This window comes from Sus scrofa, chromosome 17, assembly GCF_000003025.6.
Source record: "Sus scrofa isolate TJ Tabasco breed Duroc chromosome 17, Sscrofa11.1, whole genome shotgun sequence".
NCBI classification, from domain to species: Eukaryota; Metazoa; Chordata; class Mammalia; order Artiodactyla; family Suidae; genus Sus; species Sus scrofa.
Genome location: NC_010459.5, coordinates 14,610,357 through 14,633,728, shown reverse-complemented (window position 1 = coordinate 14,633,728; position 23,372 = coordinate 14,610,357). Strand labels below are relative to the sequence as shown.

At 43.8% G+C, this 23,372-nt stretch overlaps 1 protein-coding gene across 5 annotated transcripts in view; it reads right to left on the bottom strand.

Moving 5' to 3' along the window:
* C17H20orf196 (chromosome 17 C20orf196 homolog) overlaps positions 1-23,006 on the bottom strand; it is a 95,360-nt gene extending 72,354 nt beyond the window's left edge. The window contains exons 1-3 of one of the 5 annotated variants that reach the window (XM_021078200.1): positions 22,812-22,924; positions 20,830-20,867; positions 14,165-14,345 (exon numbers count right to left, since the gene is read on the bottom strand). In XM_021078200.1, the coding sequence (XP_020933859.1) occupies positions 14,165-14,345; positions 20,830-20,859 (211 nt within the window). In that variant the 5' untranslated portion in view covers positions 20,860-20,867; positions 22,812-22,924. Of the gene's footprint in view, positions 1-14,164; positions 14,346-20,829; positions 21,048-22,811 lie in introns of those variants that run through there. The other 4 variants (XR_002340114.1, XR_002340115.1, XM_021078198.1 and 1 more) reach the window with 4 other exon arrangements.

Genomic DNA, 23,372 nt, shown 5'->3' with positions numbered 1-23,372 from the left:
AATGCCTATCTGCAAGTGCACAGTGTAAACTAGCTGATATGCATGAGCAAGAGTGGAGAGTCCAGGGCCCTGGAAGCTCACTACCATCTCCCAGTCCTGACCTTGGAGCTCCCAAAGTGCTGCCTGCAGCACAGCTGGAAAACCACTGGCCCAGAAGCTGTACCACTTTTTAACTCTGTGGGCCTTAATCACTTATGGTTTATCCTTCACTCCTTGGGCCATGCAGCTAGGACATATCACTGCCTTCCAACAATAGCAGGCAAAGAGTTCCAAACCCATTTGGAACCTAAAAACTAATCCTAGATGGCTGAATCTGCATAACTCAGTTCAGGAAGTGGTAACAAATGCAGAGATGCAATGCCCTAAAGAATATTCAAACTTTCTAAATAAAACTCATCAACTTGATATGTGATAGGAAGTTATAGATTTTGTTCTATGATTTCTCAGATAACTGCCTCATTGGGCTCATTCTTCCCTTCCTGACTGGTCCAGATTAGAGAGGGCGTGATCATTAGACTTTAGGTTAGGTACCATTTAATGCAGCTATAAAGAAAATGTCTTGTTCTGGCTTAGCAGAAACGAATCTGACTAGTATCCATGAGGACGCAGGTTCAGGCCCTGGCCTTGCTCAGTGGGTTATGGATCCAGCGTTGCAGTGAGCTGTGGTACAGATCACAGACACGGCTTTGATCCCATGTGGCTATGGTGTAGTCCAGCAGCTACAGCTCTGATTTGACCCCTAACCTGGGAAATTCCATATGACACAGGTATAACTCCCCCAAAAAAAGGAAAGAAAAGAAGTTTTTAACTTTATTTCCATGTCTGAAATATACCCTGACTCCTTTTTAAAATAATACCACATCCAGAATTCTACAATTATTATGTAAATTCTATTTTGAGATTCTGAATTTAAGAGCTTATAATTTTTTTTTTTTTTTTTTTACTTTTTTAGGGCCAAACTCTGGGCATATGGAGGTTCCCAGACTAGGGGTCAAATTGGAGCTATAGCTGTCAGCCTACACCTCAGCCACAGTAATGCCAGATCCGAGCCATGTCTGTGACCTACACCACAGCTCATGGCAATGCCGGATTCTTAACCCATTAAGCGAGACCAGAGATCGAACCCGAAACCTCATGGTTACTAGTCAGATTCATTTCTGCTAAGCCACAATGGGAACTCCAAAGAGCTTATAATTTTTTATGGTAACAAATTTTCTGGAATTACAAAGGAATAGATACCCAGGAATCACAGGAAGGAAAAAATAATATACTTATCTACTCTTTTTTTTTTTTTTTTTTGTCTTTTAGGGCCGCACCCACGGCATATAGAGGTTCCCAGACTAGGGGTCCAATCGGAACTGTAGCCGCTGGCCTACACCACAGGCACAGAAACTTGGGATCCAAGCTGAGTCTGCCACCTACACCACAGCTCACAGCAACACCAGATCCTCAACCCACTGAGCGAGGCCAGGGATCGAACCTGCACCCTCATGGATCATAGTTGGGTTTGCTAACCACTGAGCCACCATGGGAACACCATACTTATCTACTCTTAAATATTAAATTCCTTGGATGAAATGCATAAATACACAAGTTATACAGTGGCCTTGAAGACTGGGATGTTGATAGATTCCAAAAGAGTAAAGGGCATCAAATCATTATTTACTTTATACTTAGAGCCACTTGTCAGCAGGAACTTTAATCATCAAAGACACTGTGTTTAATCTTCGATATGCTGTATACATTCAACCGATTTTCCCAACTCTTAGACATTCAAGTTGGAGGACAGGGCTGCTCCACATTACAAGATCAAAGCAACAACTGCAGAAAAGCTGTGTCCTACACTGGAATGCATCTTGGGAACTCTCCAGGACAAAGGTTTGAGAGACTTTGATGAGACACGCCACAGGAGCTACCTAGAGTTTATCAAGCTAGAGCAGCAGCTTCTGTGACTCTGCATTTGAGAGGTTTCTCCAAGGCTATTTGCCACTTCATTCTGTAATTACCTTCTGGGGTTTTTTTGCTTTTTTTTTTTTTTTTTTTTTGCTTTTTAAGGCCTTGCTCCCAGCACATAGAAGTTCCCAGGCTAGGGGTCAAATCAGAGCTACAGCTGCTAGCCTACACCACAGCCATAGCAACACCAGATCAGAGTCGCATCTGTGACCCACACCACAGCTTGTGGCAACGCCAATCCTTAACCCACTACATGAGGCCGGGGATTGAACCTGCATCCTCATGGATACTAGATGGGTTCTTAACCTGCTGAGCCACAAGGGGAGCACTCCCTCCCCCCTTTTTTTTTAATTCTATCGGAGTAGAGTTGATTTACAATGTTGGCTTAGTTTTAGTGTACAGCAAAGTGAATCAATTATACACAGACACTTATCCATTCTTTTTCAGATTCTTTTCCCATATATTACAGAATATTGAGTAGAGTTCCCCGTGCTATACAGTAGGTCCTGGGAGTTCCTGTTGTGGCTCAGCAGTAACGAACCCGACTAGCATCCATGAGGACTTGGGTTTGATCCCTGGCCCCCCTCAGTGGCACTGCCGTGAGCTGTGGTGTAGGTCACAGATGTGGCTAAGAGCTGGCGTTGCTGTGGTGTAGGCCAGCAGTTGCAGTTCCGATTCAAACCTTGGTCTGGGAACTTCATTATGCCGCAGGTGTGGCCCTAAAAAAACAATAAATAAATAAATAAATAAATACGGTAGGTCCTTATTGGTTATCTATCTTATACACAGTAGTGAGTATATGTTAATCCCAAACTCCTAATTTATCCTTCTCCCCCACATTCTCCCCCGCTGTTTTCTATACGATTTCCTTGAGCCCAGGAAGCAAAGAGAAAGGAACCAAGTATCTAAGAGGCAGGGAGTTCAAGTGTATCTATAGGTATGCACTTGGGACTAACTGACAGCTTCAGTTCACTTCTCTGCAGCGGGCTGGAGCTGACCAGGGAGGGGAGCACACCCTTCAAGGAGGGAACCAATGCAGCGGGGGCATGAGGGCTGACTCAGCACAAAAACAGGCCCAACAGGAAGGGCAGGCCTGTGTTAATGAGTAGTTAACACCAGCAGGGAGGGGCCTATACTCAGCTGGCCTGTACCTGCCAGCTGTTAAAATAGAGAATCCTGGAGGTCCCGTTGTGGCGCAGCAGAGGCGAATCTGACTAGAAACCGTGAGGTTGCGGGTTCCATCCCTGGCCTTGCTCCGTGGGTTAGGGATCCGGCGTTGCCATGAGCTGTGGTGTAGGTTGCAGACTCGGCTCGGATCTGGCGTTGCTGTGGCTGTGGCATAGGCTAGCAGCTACAGCTCCGATTAGACCCCTAGCCTGGGAACGTCCGTGTGCCGTGGTTGCAGCCCTAAAAAGACAAAAAGACAAAAAGACAAAAAAAAAAAAAAAAAAAAATATATATATATATATATATATATAGCAATCCTGCTGAATTGGTTGTTAAATACTTTGAAGAAATGCCACAGACATCAGATAACACAGTGTCCTAAAAAGGAAGTGCCAGAGACTTGAGTGGAGTTGGCAGGAAAATGGAAGGGGACCAGGACATTTCAAGGGGACCTCACAGAACGTGAATCAAATTGTGTTTCAGGAGCCCCTCTTGGAGGTGTGTGTGGGCCTTTCTGCCTGACCGCCCCACCACCACCACCACGAAGGGCGGAGGGAGGGAGTCTGGTCATCCTGTGCCTGGCCCAGGTGACAAGTAGTAGTTGTGAGAAGTGGTGAATCGGTCTCTTTTTGTCACTTCAGGGTGAGCTCTGTTTATTTGGGTAGTGGACAGAGGTGACCAAGGCTTTGAGGTTTTCCTGACTAATGCTCTCGATTCTTATCAACCCAATGGCTTCTTGGAAAGTGCTCTTCAGTCCCCTGGGGCCCAAATCTCCTTCCACAGGGCATGCACGGTGACAAGAGCAGAGGAGGATACACTCTGCTGAGCTCAGCAGCATCAGTGGGGGTGGGGGTCATGACCCCTGGAGAAGAGACAGCCCTGTGGGAGGTGAAGTACAAGGAAGTGTTGCCGTGTTGGGCTGGGGCTGGGGAGAGCGGGTCAGTGACAGGCCCATAGCAGAGGTCACTGCACAGTCACATAGGGGTCCTCACAAAAGGAGCCAAGCTGGAGCCCCACAAGCGCTGCCCACAGTGAGTACTGGGGGCGGGGGGGGGGGGGGTGCCAGTGCTGGATCACCCTGGTGACTGTCAATGCCTAGGAGAGTAATTCCCTAACAACACAGCAGCAAACAAGCAAACCAAACGCAGGCTGGCCTGGGAACAGGCTGTGTTCAAAAGCTGAGGAAGAAAGACAGCCATCAGAACACCAGCAGAAGCGATGTGGAGTTCCCCTTGTGGCGCAGCAGAAACAAATCCGACTAGTATCCATGAGGATTCGGGATCGACCCCTGGGATCGCTCAGTGGGTTAAGGATCCAGCATCGCCATGAGCTGTGGTGTAGGCTGCAGATGTGGCTTGGATCCCATGTTGCTGTGGCTGTGGTGTAGGCTGGCAGCTGTAGCTCCAATTCAACCCCTAGCTTGGGAACTTCCATATGCTGTGCATGTGGCCATAAAAAGCAAAAAAAAAAAAAAAAAAAAAAAAAAAAAGGAAGAAGAGCAGCAATGTGGAGATGGCCATGTCTCCAAGCAAACTACGGATCCAGAGTTACTGGAACTACATTAAAACGTGGACAAGTCTCCTGAAGGACAGTGGGGGAAAGAGCCTGTAACCACAACCACCTAAGGACAGGCAGTAAGGGGAGGAATGGGGACTCGATTTATAAGTAGAAAATGAACCCTGAGGTGGGAGATGGTCAAGAGAGCAAAGCGGGGAGTTCCCACTGTGACGCAACAGGACCAGTGGTGTCTCTGCAGCACCAGGACACAGGTTCGATCCCTGGCATAGTTACTGAGGCTGCAGTATAGGTCCCAACTGGTGCTTGGGTCCAATCTGTGGCCGGGGAACTTCCCTATGCCAAGGAGACAGCCGAAAAGGAAAAAAAAACTTAAGAGGGCACATCGGGCTGGGCAGTCCAGGCCGTAACTCCCTCAGAGTTTAGGACTGTCCCCTCAAGTTCATGTCTTGGTAACAGCCAGACTGCCAGCAACAACCTAAGTTTACTTTGTAAAAAATTTCTTTTTCACAAAAGGCAGCTCTGGAAATGTTTACAACAAAATAAATACTTTTCATGCTGGGTGAACATCTGTGATATCAGAAGGAAGTTCCTTTTGATGGATAAACCTGAGCCCAGTTATTTCAGTGTAACATAAACTATCCAATACCACGCTGTTTTAAATAAACAGACGGCTGCCTTCCATTTGATCCCAGCATAATCCTCGCTTCCATCAGGGCTCAAAGAATTTTTTTTTTTCCTTTTTTTGGCCTCCTCAGTACAAATAGAGTTCCCAGGCCAGGGACTGGCTCTAAGTCACAGTTGCGACCTATGCCACAGCTGTGGCAGGGCCGGGGATGGAACCTGCGTCCCAGCAGCCCAAAGATGCTGTGATCCCATTGTGCCACAGCGGGAACTCCATGGCTCAAAGATTTCACGTAGTTCTTGGGAACCTCCAGGTAATCTGGTGTTACTGAGTCATAACAAGTATTGTGAGTAATAAATGGAATAACAGAGAAAAGTACTAAAGAGATACAATGAACTTCTTTGCAGAACAGATACTAGGGAGTTCCCGTCGTGGCGCAGTGGTTAACGAATCCGACTAGGAACCATGAGGTCGCGGGTTCGGTCCTTGCCCTTGCTCAGTGGGTTAACGATCCGGCGTTGCCATGAGCTGTGGTGTAGGTTGCAGACGAGGCTCGGATCCCGCGTTGCTGTGGCTCTGGCGTAGGCCGGTGGCTACAGCTCCGATTCGACCCCTAGCCTGGGAACCTCCATATGCCGCGGGAGCAGCCCAAGAAATAGCAACAACAGCAACAACAACAACAACAGACAAAAAGAGGCAAAAAGACAAAAAAAAAAAAAAAAAAAAAAAAAAAGAACAGATACTGACTCAGAGACTTTGAAAAACTTATGGTTACCAAAGGAATCAGGTTGTGGGGCAGAGGTGGGGAGTGATGAGCTGGGGGTTTGGGATGGAAATGCTATAAAATTGGGCTATGATGATCATAGTACAACTATAAATAGAATAAAATTCATTGAGTTAAAAAAAAGTACTGAAGAATGGCCAAATGTACAGCCAAAGAAAATTATTTTTATTTACTTATTTATTTTTGCTTTTTACGGCCGTATCTGAGGCATATGGAGGTTCCCAGGCTAGCGTAGCCACCAGCCTACGCTACAGCCACAGTAACACAGGATCTGAGCTGCGTCTGCAACCTACACCACAGCTCACAGCAATGCCAGATGTTTAACCCACTGATCCAGGCCAGGGATCAAACCTGTATCTGCATGGATCCTAGTTGGGTTCGTTGCCACTTAGCCATGATGGGAACGCCAAAGAAAATTATTTTTAAATATTCAAGTCTGAGTAAAATAGTAGCAAAACCTAATATCTCTCCCTAAAATAACCCCCTCCCAAAATGAGCTGTTTGTTCTATTAAACTAACAAACTTGCCTACATTTATTTCTGGCAGCTTCTTATCTCAAGGGTATTAGCCTCTTGGTTATTTTCTAGGTTAGAAAAAACCAAGTTTTTTTCAATAAAAATATAACTCAAAACACTGTCTTTGGCAGTTCCCATTGTGGCACAGTGGGTTAATGATCCTGCTTGTCTCTGTGGCATTGCTGGTTTGATTCCCGGCCCAGCATAGGCTATAGATGGGGCTCAGATTTGATCCCTGGCCTGAGAACATTCATAAGCTGTGAGCATGGCTGAAAAAGAGAAAAAACAAACAAAAAACACCGCCTTTGGACAGAGAACTATGTCCTATGATAAACCATAAGAGAAAAGAGTATTTACATATTCTTTTATATATAAAGAATATGTGTGTGTTTATATAAAAGAAATAGATCTATTTCTTGCTGTATAGCAGAAATTAACATTGCAAATCAACTACACTTCGAGTTTTAAAAAATTAGATAAAAACAAACAGGAGTTCCCGTCGTGGCTCAGTGGTTAATGAATCCGACTAGGAACCATGAGGTTGCGGGTTCGATCCCTGGTCTTGCTCAGTGGGTTAAGGATCTGGTGTTGCCATGAGCTCCAGTGTAGGCTGCAGACGGATCCGACTAGGAACCATGAGGTCGCGGGTTCGGTCCTTGCCCTTGCTCAGTGGGTTAACGATCCGGCGTTGCCATGAGCTGTGGTGTAGGTCGCAGACGCGGCTCGGATCCCGAGTTGCTGTGGCTCTGGCCACCAGCCTACAGTGGCTATAGCTCCAATTCAACCCCTAGCCTGGGAATCTCCATGTGCCGTGGGAGGGGCCCTAGAAATGGCAAAAAGACAACAAAACAAAACAAAAAAACACTGCCTGTGGATTCACTCTAGCTCTGCTATTTACTAAGTGACACTGGGAAAGTTTCTAACTTCTCCAAACTTCCATGTCCTTATGTATGAAATAGGGCTGATTTCTACTTCTTTGGTTAGTAGTAAAAAATAAAAGTGGCAAATTTGTGAGTCACTTAGTGTGGAGCCAATGACACACAAATCTTCCTAGCAAGTCCTCCCAGATCGGAGCAATCACTGCTCAGGCTTTCTAAGACTTCCGGTACCCCACTGTGCAAAGAGGAACGATCACGCACAGAACCTTCCTGGGGGAGTAGTACAGCCAGTGTGAGTGCTGGAGAGGCTCAGGCGGGAGAGGAGACTGGACCCTAAGGATGGTTCTACGTGGAAAGGTCAAGCTTGGGGTCAGGGAGAGGGGGGGTAGTGTGAAAAGGGGTGAGGGTGCGAAGCCTAAACCGGAAGAAATCAAGTTCAGCAAACAGGCACACCTCCAAATCTCTTTCCTACCTGCCCTTGATTCCTTTTTTTTTTTTTTTTTTTTTTTGTCTTTTTAGGGTCACACCTGTGGCATGTGGAGACTTCCAGGCTAGGGGTCCAATTGGAGCTGTAGACACTGGCCTAGGCCACAGCCACAGCAACGCAGGACATGAGCCACGTCTTTGATCTACACCACAGCTCATGGCAATGCCGGATCCTTAACCCATGGAGCGAGGCCAGGGATTGAACCTTCATCCTCATGGATGCCAGTCAGATTCGTTTCCGCTGAGCCATGACAGTAACTCCTGCCCTTGATTCTTACCTTGAACCTTTCTTTTAGGTTACACCTGAGCACCCTTAAACAACAACCTCCCTGTAAAAGCTAACATTTGAAGCTGTTTGTTTCTTAGTCTGGGCTACGTTTTTTTTTTTTTTTTCCCACTGTACAGCAAGGTGGGCTACGTTTCAAATTGTTTTTTGAGAGATTCTGATGGTGACACATGAAGACCCTGGATACCTTTTAACTGAGCAGAGCCAAGAGGGCCTTCCCAAGACAGTCCCCTCCCCCACATCCTCTGCCTTAGCTCCTTTCCCAAGTACCTAGATAACAGTATCTGATACACATTTCCTGAGTTGTTGTACAGATGCTAAAATCCCCACCAAATGGAAGAAACTAACTACCTGATCATGAGCAAGTAGCCCGCAGACTTACTGGAGCCTGAGGATTGATAATGCTCACTTCTGTGGCCCTGCCCTGTTACTTCACGATCAATGAATCAGAGAATTATGCACGGGCTCACCACATATCCTGTGACCCCCTCATCCCTCATCTGGCTTTTAAAAATGCTTCCCTGAAACCCATGGGGGAGTGCAGGTGGTTTTGAGCATGAGCTGCCCGTTCTCCTTGCTTTGTACCCTGCAATAAATACTGCACTTTCCTTCACCACAACTCAGTGTCAGTAGATTGGCTTTACTGTGTGTGGGCAAGTAGACCCAGTTTGGTTTAGAAACAATCTGAGGGATAGGGCAGAACCCAAGCAGGGAAGAGAGAAAGTGAGAAGAATCAGGACTCTTCAGACACACGGTGACTCACCCGTGTGTGTGTCTGTCTTGACAGAAGTGGTGCAGAGTTCAGGCTGCTGCACAGTAGTCTCTAACTTTCTTTGCACACATTAAATGGCCGACAGTTCTGCCCTATTTCCATCAGCTACCCATTTTGACTTTTCTTCCAGGAGGCAGGTGAAATCTGACCATCTTCTCCTCCTACAATGACCATGCCATGGAGTTAAATGCAGACTTCACCTAACTCAGTGCTGCCTATGACTCCCAACCCTGACACATGGAACTTTCCAGAGTTATCCATAGCCAGCCTTAAGCTGGGGAGGGGAGGGGAATGGAGATGTTTTATGTTGTGATCAACTTCAGCCCTGAATCCATACAGACCTGTCTCTTAATGAAAGAATAATAATAGCAGTTAACATTTAACTCATTCATTCTTCATATAGTACTTGCTAGCCTGGAATTTATACTCCAGTGCAGGGAGACAAACAAATAAATGAAAAATCAAATACATAAAATGCCCTATGGTACAAGTGCTGGGAAGAATAAAGCCAGGGAAGGATATGATGAGGGCAGGTCAGCCTGAAGGCTCAGCAAGCTGGGCAGTGGCACAGGCCTGGCCCAGTTTGGGGGCAGCGCGGGGGAGGTAAAAGCTGAGGTCAGAGGTGGCAGGCCCAGGGCCCCAAGGGCATGGCACCAGGTAAGGCATTTGACTTCTCCCTGAGTCAGATAAGAAGCCCTGGCTGGTTTGCACCAAGGGCTAACAAGATCTACATGCAACGTGGAGAGGAAGCTGGAGGAGCATCAGAGCAGATGTGGCAAAAGCTAGTTAGGAGACAGACAGATGACAGTGGCTTGGACCAGGGTGGTGGCAGCAGAGATGGCAACAACTGTTCAGATTCTAGATTTATTCTGAAGGAGAGGTGACAGGATTGGCTCATGGCTGGCTGGATGTGAGATTTAAGAGAAAGAAAGAAGTTGAGGATGACTTTCTGTGTAGGTGAACAGAAGGACAGAAGCAACTTTTTGAGATGAGAAGGCCTCAAAGAACAGGTGTTATATGTATGTATGAGGAGGAAGTTGGAGAGGTGGTAGAAGATTTGGGGATTTGGTTTAGAATATGTCAAATGGAAGAAGTCCAACAGAAATCTAGGTGATGATGACACGTACATAGATGGTCTAAATGTCACGCCAGAGATCCAAGCTGGACAGAGAAATCTGGGACTGAGCAGGGTGTTGAGGGTATTTAAGGCCTGAGATCAGATAAGCTCACTGAGGAAGTGAGTGATGACAGAGAGAGAGCTAGGGCTCCCCAACACTGACAGGCTGGAGGAGCAGAGAGCAACCAAGCAAAGGAGACTGAGAACAAATAGAAAAGTAAGAAAAGGACCATGAGATGCTGCTCCCAGAAGGCCCAGTGAAGAAGGAATTCCAGAAGGAAAAGTCAATGTTGCTAATACATCCAGAAGGAGAAGACTTGAGACGTGACTGCTGGGTTTAACAATATGGCGGTCATGATCTTGACAAGCGTTATTTCCACGCAGTGAATGAGACGGAAGCCAGGTTGGAGGGGTTTAGGAAGAACTGGGGGTAGAGGCACTGGAGACAGCAGAGACAGCTGACTCTTCTGAGGGTTTTCCTGTACAAGAGAACAGAAGAATGAGACTAATTTGACAGGGATTGGGGGTCTAGGCTGGGCATTTTTGGAAGATGGGGGCTATCACAGCATGTTTGTTGGGGGAAATCAGTGAGGCAGGAGATCTCTGGAAATGATAACCTTGAATAGGTGAAAGCAGATGCACAGAAGTGAAAGGCAGGCAAGGATGGGTATCCCACAGAAGCAGGAGGGAAGGAAGCCGACAGATGTGGGTGTGAAGTCATTCCCTTCTGGGGGCTTCTGTTCTCTTGATGAAATAGGAAACTAAGGTTATCAGCTGAGAGAGAGGTTGAAGAAGATAAACAACTTTGCAAAGAGAATAGAAGATATTCCACAGTCATCCAGGAGGGTAGGAGGGTGAACATGCTTGGGAAACAGTGTGTGGTGGATGGGCAGCAAGGAGGTCCACTGGAGGTGGGAGGTCATGAACCTGAGAGGACCTTATCACAAGGATGTGCAGAAAAGGGAACTGTCACACAATGTCTGGAGGAATTAAATTGGTGCAGACACTGGTTTCTCAAAACACTAAAAAGAGAACTACCATATGACCCAGAAGTTCCTCTTCTGGGTATATATCCAGAAAAACAAACAAATAAACAAAACAAAACAAAAACAAAAACACTAATTGGAAAAGACACATGTACCCCAATGTTGACAGCAGCACTACTTACAATTGCCAAGAAACAGAATCAACCTCAGTATCCATTGATTGGTGAATGGATAAAAAAGATGTGGCATATGTATATACATACACAATGGGATATTAGCCACAAAAAGAGAATAAAATTTTGCCGTTTACAACAACATGGATGGACTTGGAGGTTATTATGCTAAGTGAAATAAGTCAGAGAAAGACCAACACTGTATGATATCGCTTATATGTAGAGTTCCAACTCAAAGCTAAAAAATAAAACACACTAGTGAATATAACAACAATGAAAAAAAAAACAGAATCACAGATACAGAGAACAACCTAATGGTTACCACTGGTGAGAGGGAAGGGAAAAAGGTAAGACAGAGAGAAAGGATTAAGACGTACAAACTTACGTACAAAATAAATAAGGATATACTGCACAACACAGGGAATATACTCAATATTTTATGATAACTATAAATGGAATATAACCTTTAAAAATTATGAATCACTATGTTGTACATTTGTACCATATAATATTGTCTATCAACTATACTTCAACAGAAAAATTTAAAACTAAATGGAGTCTGCACAGTGTGGTGGTATGTTAAGAGCACCAGGTGCTGAATTCATGAAGAGCTGGATTTCCAAGAGCCCATCACATGACAAGCATGATGCCTCACTCACTTTCACCCTAATTATGAGCGCCCCCAGCCCACAACAAGGCAGGAGTTACTATCTCCATTTTACTAATGAGGGGACCAACACAGAGAGGCCAGGTGAGGTGCCCAAGGCCAAGCTAGAGAAAGAAGCAGAACCAGATTTCACACCAGTCTAGGCCAGCACCCCCACTGGCAATGCCACACAAATGGTTGTCTCAACATCTGAGCGCTCCTTCCCACATTTAGGCCTTTATAAGGGTTTCCAAAAGAACTTTTTTCTATTTTCATTTTTTGCATGAAGTGTCTAGTTTCTGTTTTTGTCTTTTTGTTTGTTTTTGTCTTTTTCGGGTGCACCCACAGCATATGGAAGTTCCCAGGCTAGGGGTCAAGTTGAAGCTGTAGCCACTGGCCTACACCACAGCCACAGCAATGCCAGATCCAAGCCTCATCTGCAATCTACACCACAGCTCACAGCAACATCGGATCCTTAACCCACTGAGCAAGGCCAGGGATCAAAACTGTGTCCTCATAGATGCTAGTCAGATTCGTTTTCACTGAGCCACAAGGGGAACTCCCAAATGTCTAGATTATAAACAAATACTCCAATATAAATATTTCGATGGTCAACTCAATTCAAATGAATAACAGCTGCTTTCTTAGTAACGGAAACTAGAGCAGAGGTAGCAGGTTGGTAGGGAGAGAAAAGGTAAAATGGACTACTCTTCTGAGCCTAGAAAGAAAAAGGATAAGAAACGATCTAATACTTGGTCAGGAACTAACTTAATAAGAGACTGACTGATCCTGATTTCCCTACATCCTGAAAATCAAAACAGGATCAAGGAAGTTTAAAAAGTATTTTTTTCCCATAGAATTCTTTATTTTATTTTATTTTATTTTTTTGTCTTTTTAGGGCCACACCCATGGCATATGGAGGTTCCCAGCCTAGGATTTGAATCAGAGCTGTAGCCGTTGGCCTAAACCACAGCCATAACAACGCCAGATCTGAGCCGCATCTGCAAACTGCACCACAGCTCTCGGCAACACTGGGTCCCTGACCCACTGGGCAAGGGGTTGAACCTGGGTCCTCATGGATGCTAATCAGATTCATTTCCGCTGATGGGAGCTCCCCATGGAATTCTTAAAGACAATAATAGGACGCACCCTACTTATTGCCAAAGTTGAATTCATCATCATTTAGGCCCACATTTTCTTAGTGTACCTGAGTGTCTTTAAAAATATATATTTGGGTATCTTAATATTGACAAAAACAATAATAATAGCACAGAATAATGACAACTGACTGAGCACCTGTGTACAGCAAACATTGTGAAAAGTCCTTTACCTTGTTCCCTGGGTTAAACCTCACTCCATGAGGCAAGTATTTTAGTCACTACTTTGTAGATTCTGGAACTCAGAGGGCTTGAGAAACATGACCCAAGTCACACACCAGTAAGTGACCTGTGGACCTCCAGGCCTGGATTAGGCAATAAACAGGGAGGAGATGTTCTTTACAACCAGAGATGGTCACAATTACATCACAGAATTATCATTAAACTGAAATCATAGGAGTTCCTATTGCTCAGCGAAAAATGAACCAGACTAGTACCCATGAGGACTCAGGTTTGATTCCCGGCCTCAATCAGTGGATTAAGAATCTGGGGTTGCCTTGAGCTGTGATGTAGGTCGCAGATGTGGCTCAGATCTGGCATTGCTGTGGCTGTGGTATAGGCCAGCAGCTGCAGCTCCTACTTGACCCCCAGCCTGGGAACTTTCATATGCCAAAGTTGTGCTCCTAAAAAAAAAAATACAAAAAAACAACAACCCTTAAATCATAGACTTTCTGGCAATTCAGTCAGGGAATTAAAGAGAAGCTGTTCCCCAAATCCAGACCAGGCTTCATAAGAGGAAGACTAACATCCCTAGTGCTGTTAGCTATGACACAGGGCAAGCCCACGTGGCTCTCTTCTGAAGTTTTCAAAGAACAAAACCGAAAAACAATTCCACTCATTCCCTATTGAACCAAGTGTTGCCTGTGTCTGAATGAATTCTGGACAGAGATCAGAAAGGGACTCAGACAAAAGGGCCTCCAGGAAACAGCTCCCTGTCGCAGTTACACCAGGGAGGCTGCCTTTGAAGTCTCTTCCAACGGTTTTGCTTACAGAAGATGTTTTTCTTCCCAAGACAGTGGACCCAGCCATTGGACAAGAGAAACAAAGGATCCCATACCTGCCTATGTTAGGATTTTTGTGTTTGTTTTAAACTCTGCTTCTTACCTGGATCCACATCAGAAGAGCAAGGAAATGAAAGGGCTTCCTCAGAACTGAAAGCCTCGCTGCTGGCCTCCTGGCTGGGTCTCTGCAACACGTAATCCCTTATGTCACAAGCGGATGGCAGGTCCAAAGCATTGCTTCCCTCCCACTGGCTACTGGGGTGGCATCCTGGGTGGCCATCGCCCTGCCATGGCAAAAGAGAACAATTCAATACAGAAGGCATCGCCTAAGAGGAACCCCCAGCACAGTCATGGCTCAAAGCACCTCAAAGCCCCAATAACAGGAGAACCAGAATAATTTACTTTCCTGTCATTAATGGTCCTCCTGGTCTTCACTTTAGACCCAGTATTTGCTTATCCTGTTTCTTCATCAAGAGAAACAAATACTCACAGCACAGAAAGAAACCATGAATAACTTCAGCTGGAAGATGAGCCGCCTATCTGATAAGGATGAACTACTGCATGGCACTATAATCCAAGGACTGTATGAATAGCTAATGAAAAGGGGAACACCCCACATTTTAAATGGGACAACATTTTTAAACCATAGGTAGGGTCTGATCCAGATTTCATAAAGTAAAATACTCTGTGTGGGATGTGTGTATGAAATATATACAGACCTGTAGTGATAAAACAAAAAAAAAGTCTGGAGGGTAGGCATTCCTGTTGTGCCTCAGTGGAAACAAATCCGACTAGGAACCATGAGGTTGCGGGTTCCATCCCTGGCCTTGCTCAATGGGTTAAGGATCCGGCGTTGCTGTGAGCTGTGGTGTAGGTTGCAGACGCGGCTTGGGTCTTGCGTTGCTGTGGTTCTGGCACAGGCTGGCAGCAACAGCTCCATTAGACCCCTAGCCTGGAATCTCCATATGTCGTGGGTGTGGCCCTAAAACGACAAAAAGATAAAAAAAAAGTCTGGAGGGTATATCCCAGATTAATTTCAGTGGCAATTAATTCAGTGGTTTAATTTCTGGGTAGTGAGATTACAGGTGATTTGCATTTCCTTCTGTGGCCTTCAATTGCTGACACACTGGGACTGGGGAGCAAAGGTGAATGTGACAGAGGCCTCCTTCGAGTTACACAGGGACGATCCCAAACATAGGGACAGTGTTAACACGATGGTAAGATGGAGAGGAGGAGGTAGGCTTTTTGCAGGAAGGTGTCCCCACACATGGGGCAGGCTGGGCCATGGTGGGGGTTGGGGGGGGCAGCATGAGCCCCAGAAGAATCAGCTTGGGCAACGACAAGTGGCATGGGGTGTCAGGAGTTGAAAGTGAGAGAAGCAAGGACAGTTTACACACTGGGTGACTGGGGAAGGACAAACCCTGTGGTTTTGGATGGATGGTCATGGGGCCTCTGCCAGCTCTGGGAAGGGCAGCAGGGCCGGGGTGTGATCATGAACTTGGATACACACACTCTCTAGCTGAACTCTGGAGACCTTGAAGGTGGCTTATGGGTTCAGCATTGGGACACTTCTTGTTAAAAATTAGGGAGTTCCCGTCGTGGCGCAGTGGTTAACAACTCCCACTAGGAACCATGAGGTTGCGGGTTCGATCCCAGGCCTTGCTCAGTGGGTTAAGGATCCGGCGTTGCCGTGAGCTGTGGTGTAGGTTGCAGACGCGGCTTGGGTCTTGTGTTGCTGTGGTTCTGGCACAGGCTGGCAGCAACAGCTCCGATTAGACCTGGGAACCTCCATATGCCACAGAAGCAGCCCTAGAAAAGGCAAAAAAACAAAAAACAAACAAAAAAAGGTATTCCTGGAGTCCCTGTTTTGGCTGAGCAATAGTGAACCCGACTAGTATCCACGAGGATGCGGGTTCAATCCCTGGCCTCGCTCAGTGGGTTAAGGATCTGGTGTTGCCGTGAGCTATGGTGTAGGTCACAAATGTGGCTCAGATCTGGTGTTGCTGTGGCTGTGGCATGAGCTGGCAGCTGCAGCTCCGATTCGATCCCTAGCTTGGGAGCTCCATATGCTGCAGCAGCTCTAAAAAGACAAAAAAAAAAAAAAAAAAAAAAATTAGTTGTTTACCCTCCCTGGTTGATATCTACCTGTGGGTGCTGGGTTCTCTACTGGAGGGCTCTTAGCAGGGCATCCAGCCCTGCCCACGTCTCTGTAAAATAATTATGGGTCTGGGGAGATCTTGGACACTCTGCTACTCTGTCTCATGAGTTGTCATCAGTAAATCTTTTTTTCTTTTTCTTTTGTAGAAGGGGAGGGGTGAGTGCATGGGGCATGGCATGCACAATCTCTCCAGCCAGGGATAAAACCCGCGATACAGTAGTAACCCTAGCTACACCAGTGACAATGTCAGATCCTTAACCACTAGGCCACCAGGGAACTCCAGCAATAAATCTTGTTATATTTATTTAGGAACAGAAATAAGAGTCAAACTTAATACCTACATGGATCAAGGGGCTAAAGAGGTACCAAGAGTCAACAAAGAGTGGCAGCTTTGGTGACTGGGTTGCATCATCAACTGCATTAAAGCAGACAGGAGAAGGAACAGGTTTGGGAGGAGGCAGTATTCCAAATTATGGAATACTATCCAAATCTTAAAATGACAGTCAGAACTTGAAAGATGTATGTCTGAATGACAAAAGCAATTTCAGAATAACATGAATAATAATAATACGAGTAGTTAACATTTATTGAGTGCTTACTGGATGCCAGATGTTGTGCTAAAAGCTTCATCTACAGGTAATCCTAATTATTACCCTCACTTAGAGTCAGTCCCAAATACAGACAGAAGTGGAGTAACTCACCCCAAAACCCATCTAGAAAGTACCAACCTAGGATGAACCCAACTCCAAGACCTCCCAGCTTTCTGTGTTTGAAGAGCCTCCAAACTGCAACCCAAGCTACCACCTAATTTAGGCAAAGACCAAAGATAGGAGGTATAAAAACAAATCGACAGAGAGACCTGGCCAGATCCTTCTTGTTTGAGGACAACCAGTCACATGTTGTTGTGGACATTCACTCAGGCAGAGAATGAGCCAAGACATCAGCTGATTGCTTCTGAAAGGAGTGAAGTGACCAAGGTTCCCAAAGCAAGAACATCCTGTCTTTGCACATGTGCCACATTAGCCAACCAAGCCCCATGTTTCAGCAAACACCTCTGCTGCAGACATCTGTGGCTCCTCCTTCTGCCCTCATATTACCCAACACTGCTCTGGAGGCTTCTGGAAGGGAACAAACAGGTCAGTGAATGACATCCAAATATCCTGTCTGCCTACAAAACTGCCTTGAAATCAGCCATCAGCAGAAGGGGTCAATAGTGATATGAAATGAAAGGAGTCCAGTTTGCAAACAAATAGCGCCATGATGTGATACCTACTTTTTTTTTGTCTTTTTATGGCTGCACCCACGGCATATGGAGGTTCCCAGGCTAAGGGTTGAATCGGAGCTGTAGCCACCAGCCTACACCACAGCCACAGCAACCTGGGATCCAAGCAACATCTGTGACCTACACCACAACTCACATCAATGCAAGATTCTTAACCCACTGAGTGAGGCCAAGGATCAAACCCACGTCCTCATGGATTCTAGTTGGGTTCGTCAACTGCGGACCCATAACAGGAACTCCTCTACCTTTTCTTTTAGAATAATTTATAAGAAATATCAAGTACAACCCAAACTGGGCACTTGAACAAAAAAGGAAGGAAAGAAGGAAGGGAAGGGACGGAGGAAGGAAGGAAGAAAGAAAACTGCCTACTGAAAAGCAGAATGCTGTTTATTACAAAATAAGTGCCTGTGCATATACATTATTTGGGATTCGATGAATTTGTACAGGAGAAACAAGTAACAGGAACAGAGGAGACCTTTCTGACGGTCTGAAACCACCTAGGCTGGCAAGTAGAATGCAACAATTATCCTTTGCCCCCAAACTTTTAATATGTTGTTTAATTTCCTTCTCCAGAAGTGCTTGTTTTCTTCTCTTAAAACTGCTTTAGCAGTTCCTGCTGTGATGCAATGGGTTAATGATCTGGCTTGTCTCTGTGGCATTGGTGGTTCAATCGCTGGTCCAGTGTAGTGGGTTAAGGATCTGACATTGCTGCAGTTGTGCCATAGGCTGCAGATGCAGATCAGATTCGATCCCTGCCTCAGGAACTTCCATATGCCACAAGTGCAGCCAAAAAAAAAAAAAGGAAAAAAAAGGGCTTTAATGCCACAATCTAAATATTCTTTTCCAGGGAGTTCCCTTTGTGGCTCAGTGGTTAACAAACCCGACTAGGATCCATGAGGATAAGAGTTCAATCCCTAACCTTGCTTAGTGGGTAAGGATCCAGCATTGCCGTGAGCTGTGGTGTAGGTCGCAGACGCAGCGCGAATCTGGCATTGCTGTGGCTGTGGCATAGGCTGGCAGCTGCAGCTCCGATTCGACCTCTAGCCTGAGAACCTCCATATGCTGCAGGTGCAGCCCTGAAATAGCAAAAAAAAAAAAAAAAAAAAAAAATATATATATATATATATATATATTTATTCTTTTCCAGTACTGGGGAGGATAGGATGCCCCATGACTGTAGACACAAAAGGTTTCACAGTACATTAAACACCTGCTTACCAAGAGAAAGAGGCCGTTGCCCTACAGATTCTTACAGACTTAGAAAACAACTCAGTCAGGATATATGTAAACAAAAAAGTTTAATTTCATTTACTTTTTTTTTTTCAATTAAGGCTCTTTCCTCCCAATATTTTACAGGAGAAATTAAAAAAAAAAAAAAAAAAAAAGAATTAGTGGAAAGGAGTTCCCTGTGGCCCAGCAGGTAAAGAATCCGGTGCAGCAGCTTGGGTTCCTGCTGTGGCGTGGGTTTGATCTCCGGCCCAGAACTTCCAAAAAAACAAATTAAAAAAAAAAAAAAAAAAAAACAGCTGTCAAAAAAAGAAAAAAGGTAAGTGTAAAGAATTTTATACAATGACCATCCATACAACTACTGCCTATATTTCTTTATTCTTATGTAACTTTTTTTTTTTTTTTTTTTTTTTTTTTTGCTTTTTTGCACCATACCTGAGGCATATGGAGGTTCCCAGGCTAGGGGTCAAATTGGAGCTGCAGCTGTCAGCCTATGCCACAGCCACAGCAACATGGGATCTAAGCCACATCTGTGACCTACAGCACAGCTCATGGCAGCGCTAGATCCTTAACCCACTGAGCAAGGCCAGGGATCGAACCTGCATCCCCATGATACTAATCAGGTTCATAACCCACTGTGCCATGTCAGACCTCCCATTATGTAACTTATTTAAACAAACAAATTAGTTCACCCATTTCTTTCACCACCACCCCTACTTCTGGCAAAGACCAATCTGTTCTCTGTATCTATAAGCTTCATATAAATATATTTTATATATATAAATTTTTTAGATGCTACAAATGAGTGAGATCATAAAGTATTTGTCTTTCTCTGACTCATTTCACTTATAATGCCCTCTAGATCATTCATGTTGTTGCAAATGGCAAGATTTCATTTTTTTAATGGCTGAGTAATACATATTTATTTATTTACAGATATGTATACATACATATAAAAAGGATTATACTCCATGACCAAGCAGAACTTATCCCAGAAATGCAAAGTTGCTTTAATGTCAGAAAATCAAGCAATGTAATACACTACATTAGTAGAATAAGGGGCAAAAACCACAACAGACAGACACACAAATAATCATTTGACAAAGTCAGAAACCCATTCATGATCAAAACACTCAGCAAACTAGGAATGGAAGGGAACTTCCTCAATCTGATACAGGGCATTTTTAAAAAACCCATAGCTAGCATTGTACTTCATGGTGAAAGATTGAATTCTTTCAGTTCTTTTTTTGTTCCCAAGATCAGGAACAATTCAATATTATCCACTCTCATCGCTTTTATTCAGCATTTTACTGGAGGTTTCAACTGCACGAATAGACGAGAAATGAAATAAAAGCCTTCCAGATTGCAAAGAGATAAGTAAAACTATTTATATTAGCAGAAGACATGATGTTATATATAGGAAGTCCCAAAAAGTCCACTTAAAAAACTATTAGAAAAATTTAAAAAGTTGACAAGGTTGCAGGATATAATATCAACACAGAAAAATCATTTGCATTTATATATACTAGTAGTAATCTGATCATGAAATTAAGAATAACATTAATTTCATTTATAATAGTATCAAAAAGAATACTTAAGTATATACATTTAATAAAAAATGTGTAGGGCATGTACACTGAAAACTATCTAAAAATGTTTAAAGAAACTAAAGATCTAAATGAGTGGAAAGACACTCTATATTCACGGAATGGAAGACTTACTATCTCATTTATTTTTAAATTTTATTGAGGTAGAGTTGATTTATAATGTGTTAATTTCTTCTGTATAGCAAAGTAATTCAGTTTATATATATAACTGAATATATACACACACACACTTTTTATTATGGTTTATCACAAGATATTGAAGATAACTCCCTGTGCTATACAGTAGGACCTTGGCTTTTTATCCATCCTATATGCAATAGTTTGCATCTGCTAATTCCCAACTCCCAATCCTTTCTTGCCCCACCCCATCCCCTTGGCAACCACAAGTCTATTCTCTCTATCTGCGAATCTGTTTCTATTTCACAGACATATTCATTTGTGTGTTATTTTGGATTTCACATATAAGCGATATATGATATTTGTCTTTGACTTACTCTGGTTAATATGATGATCTCTATGTCCATCTATGTTGCTGCAAATGGCATATTACGTCGTTATTTTTCACAGCTGAGTAATAATTCATGGTATACATCACATCTTCCTAATCCATTCATGTGTTGATGGACATTTAGATTGTTTCCATGTCTTGACTATTTTAAATAGTGCTGCTGTTAACATAAGGGTGCATTTATCTTTTTGAATTATGGTTTGTCTGGATATATGCCCAGGAGTGGGACTGCTGGATCATATGGCTACTCTATTTTTAGTTTCTTAAGGAACCTCATACTGTTTTTCATAGTGGCTGCCACCATTTACATTCCCACCAACACTGTAGTAGAATTCCCTTTTCTCCACACCCTCTCCAGCATTTATTTGCAGACTTTCCAACCACGGCCATTCTGACCGGTGTGAGGTGGTACCTCACTGAAGTTGTGATTTGCATTTCTCTAACAATTACCAATGACAAACATCTTTTCATGTGCCTATTAGCTATCCGTAAGTCTTCTTTGGAGAAATATCTATTTAAGTCTTCTGTCCATTTTTTTTATTGGGTTGTTTTCTTTTTTGCTATTGACTTATATGAGCTGTTGATAAATTTTGGAAATTAAGCCCTTATCAGTCATATCATTTGCAAATATTTTCCCTCAGTCCATAGGTTGGAAGACTTACTATTTTAAATGGTAATATTGCCCAAATCGATGTACAGGCAAATGAAATTCTTGTCAAAATCTAAGTTGGCTTTTTTTTAAAATTGCAGATACTGACAAAACTGCTTAAAAAACTCGTATGGAAATGCAAGGGATCCACACAGACAAAACAATCTTAAAAAAGAAGAACAAAGTTGGAGTACTCATTCTTTCTAATTTCAAAACCAATCACAAGCTTCAGGAATCATGGCTGTGTAGAACTGTAATAAGGATAGACATATAGATTAATGGAATAAAACTGAGAGTCCAAAAGTAAAAGCTTACATTTATGGCCAATTTATTTTCCCCAAGGTGCTGAGATAATTTCACACGGTAAGAATGGTCTTTTCAATGCTGAGACAACTGGATATCCATATGCAAACAGGTAAAATGGCTCAAGTACTTTGGAAAACAGTTTAGCAATTCCTCAAATGGTCAGCGTTACAGCTGGATCTGGCAACTCCTCTCGTAGATATATGTACATGCTCAAGAGAAATAAAAACATGTGTCCACACAAACTTTATACAAATGTTCACAGCAGCCAAAAAGTGGAAACAATCCAAATGTCCATGAACTGATGAATGGCTGAATAAAATGTAGTATATGAAAACCAGGAATATTTTTCAGCAATAAAGGAACTAAGTTCCAATACATGCCACAAGAACTTTTTAAAACATTTTACTTAGTGAAAGAATTTAGTCAAGAAAGACCACTTATTGTAGGATTCCATTTACATCAAATACGCAAACTGACAAATCTATAGAGACAAAAAGTAGACTAATAATTGCCTAGGACTGGGGAGGTCCTCGTTGGGGGGGGGGGTGACTGCTAATGAGTACAGGGTTTTCATCACCTGGAGCTGATGGAAATATTCTAAAATTAGATTTTGGTTATGGAAACACAATTCTGAGGATATACGAAAACCCACTGAATTGACACCTACAGCAAGTGGAAGTTCCAGGCCAGGGATCAAACCCATACTGCAATAGGGACCTTCGACACAGGAGCAGAATGACAGATCCGTAACCCGCTGTGCCACAAGGAACTTCCAATTTTTATACTTTATGCAAATTGTATTATAATATGTGAATTATATCTCAATAAGTTTGTTTTTTAAAAAGAAGAACCAAAGCTCATCTAGACACGGCCCGCAAATTCTGGGACTTCCCCAAAGCTGTGGCTGAGACGCCCCATGTAATGGGAGGGGAGGAGTTTGGGAATGTGCCAAGGAAAGCAGCCATAACTTCCCAGTTTGGAAAGAACGGCTGAAGTCTCGTGGAGAGTCCTACCTTTCCCCCAATTCAAGGCACTCGAGCGTCTGCAACGAAAACTGACCTAGAAAAATCGCCAGGGCCCACTGACACTCACCACCCCGAAACAGCAGCGGCTTCCAACCGGAAGCGGAGGCCCCATGTTTATTACGGGAAAAGCGAGGTTGAAAGGAAGTCGCTGGAACCATCTTTGCTAAGGGCAGGAAAGACCAAGGGGAGGGAGTTGCGGCCATCTTGACTGAGGGCATGGGTATAGCCAATGATGCGTTCCACGTAGGGCTAGTTTCGGCAGTTTCTAGAGGTTTTATTGATGAGTGTGCTTGGTAGACGCTAAAGGGAACAAGAAAAATATTTTAAATTTTTGAAAACTTCAATATCTACACTTTGAAAAACATGAAAAGTAGAGAGATTTAAAAAGATAATGTTAATATTTCAATATGTTGCAGGCGGGTACTGCTGCACACCGCCAAAATGTCAGGACCACAGATAAGCGAATGAGGGTTACTATTTCCATCTCATCATATTCTTGAAAAAGCACTGTACACCTACAGCCTCCTATAGATGCCTACACTAGTATAG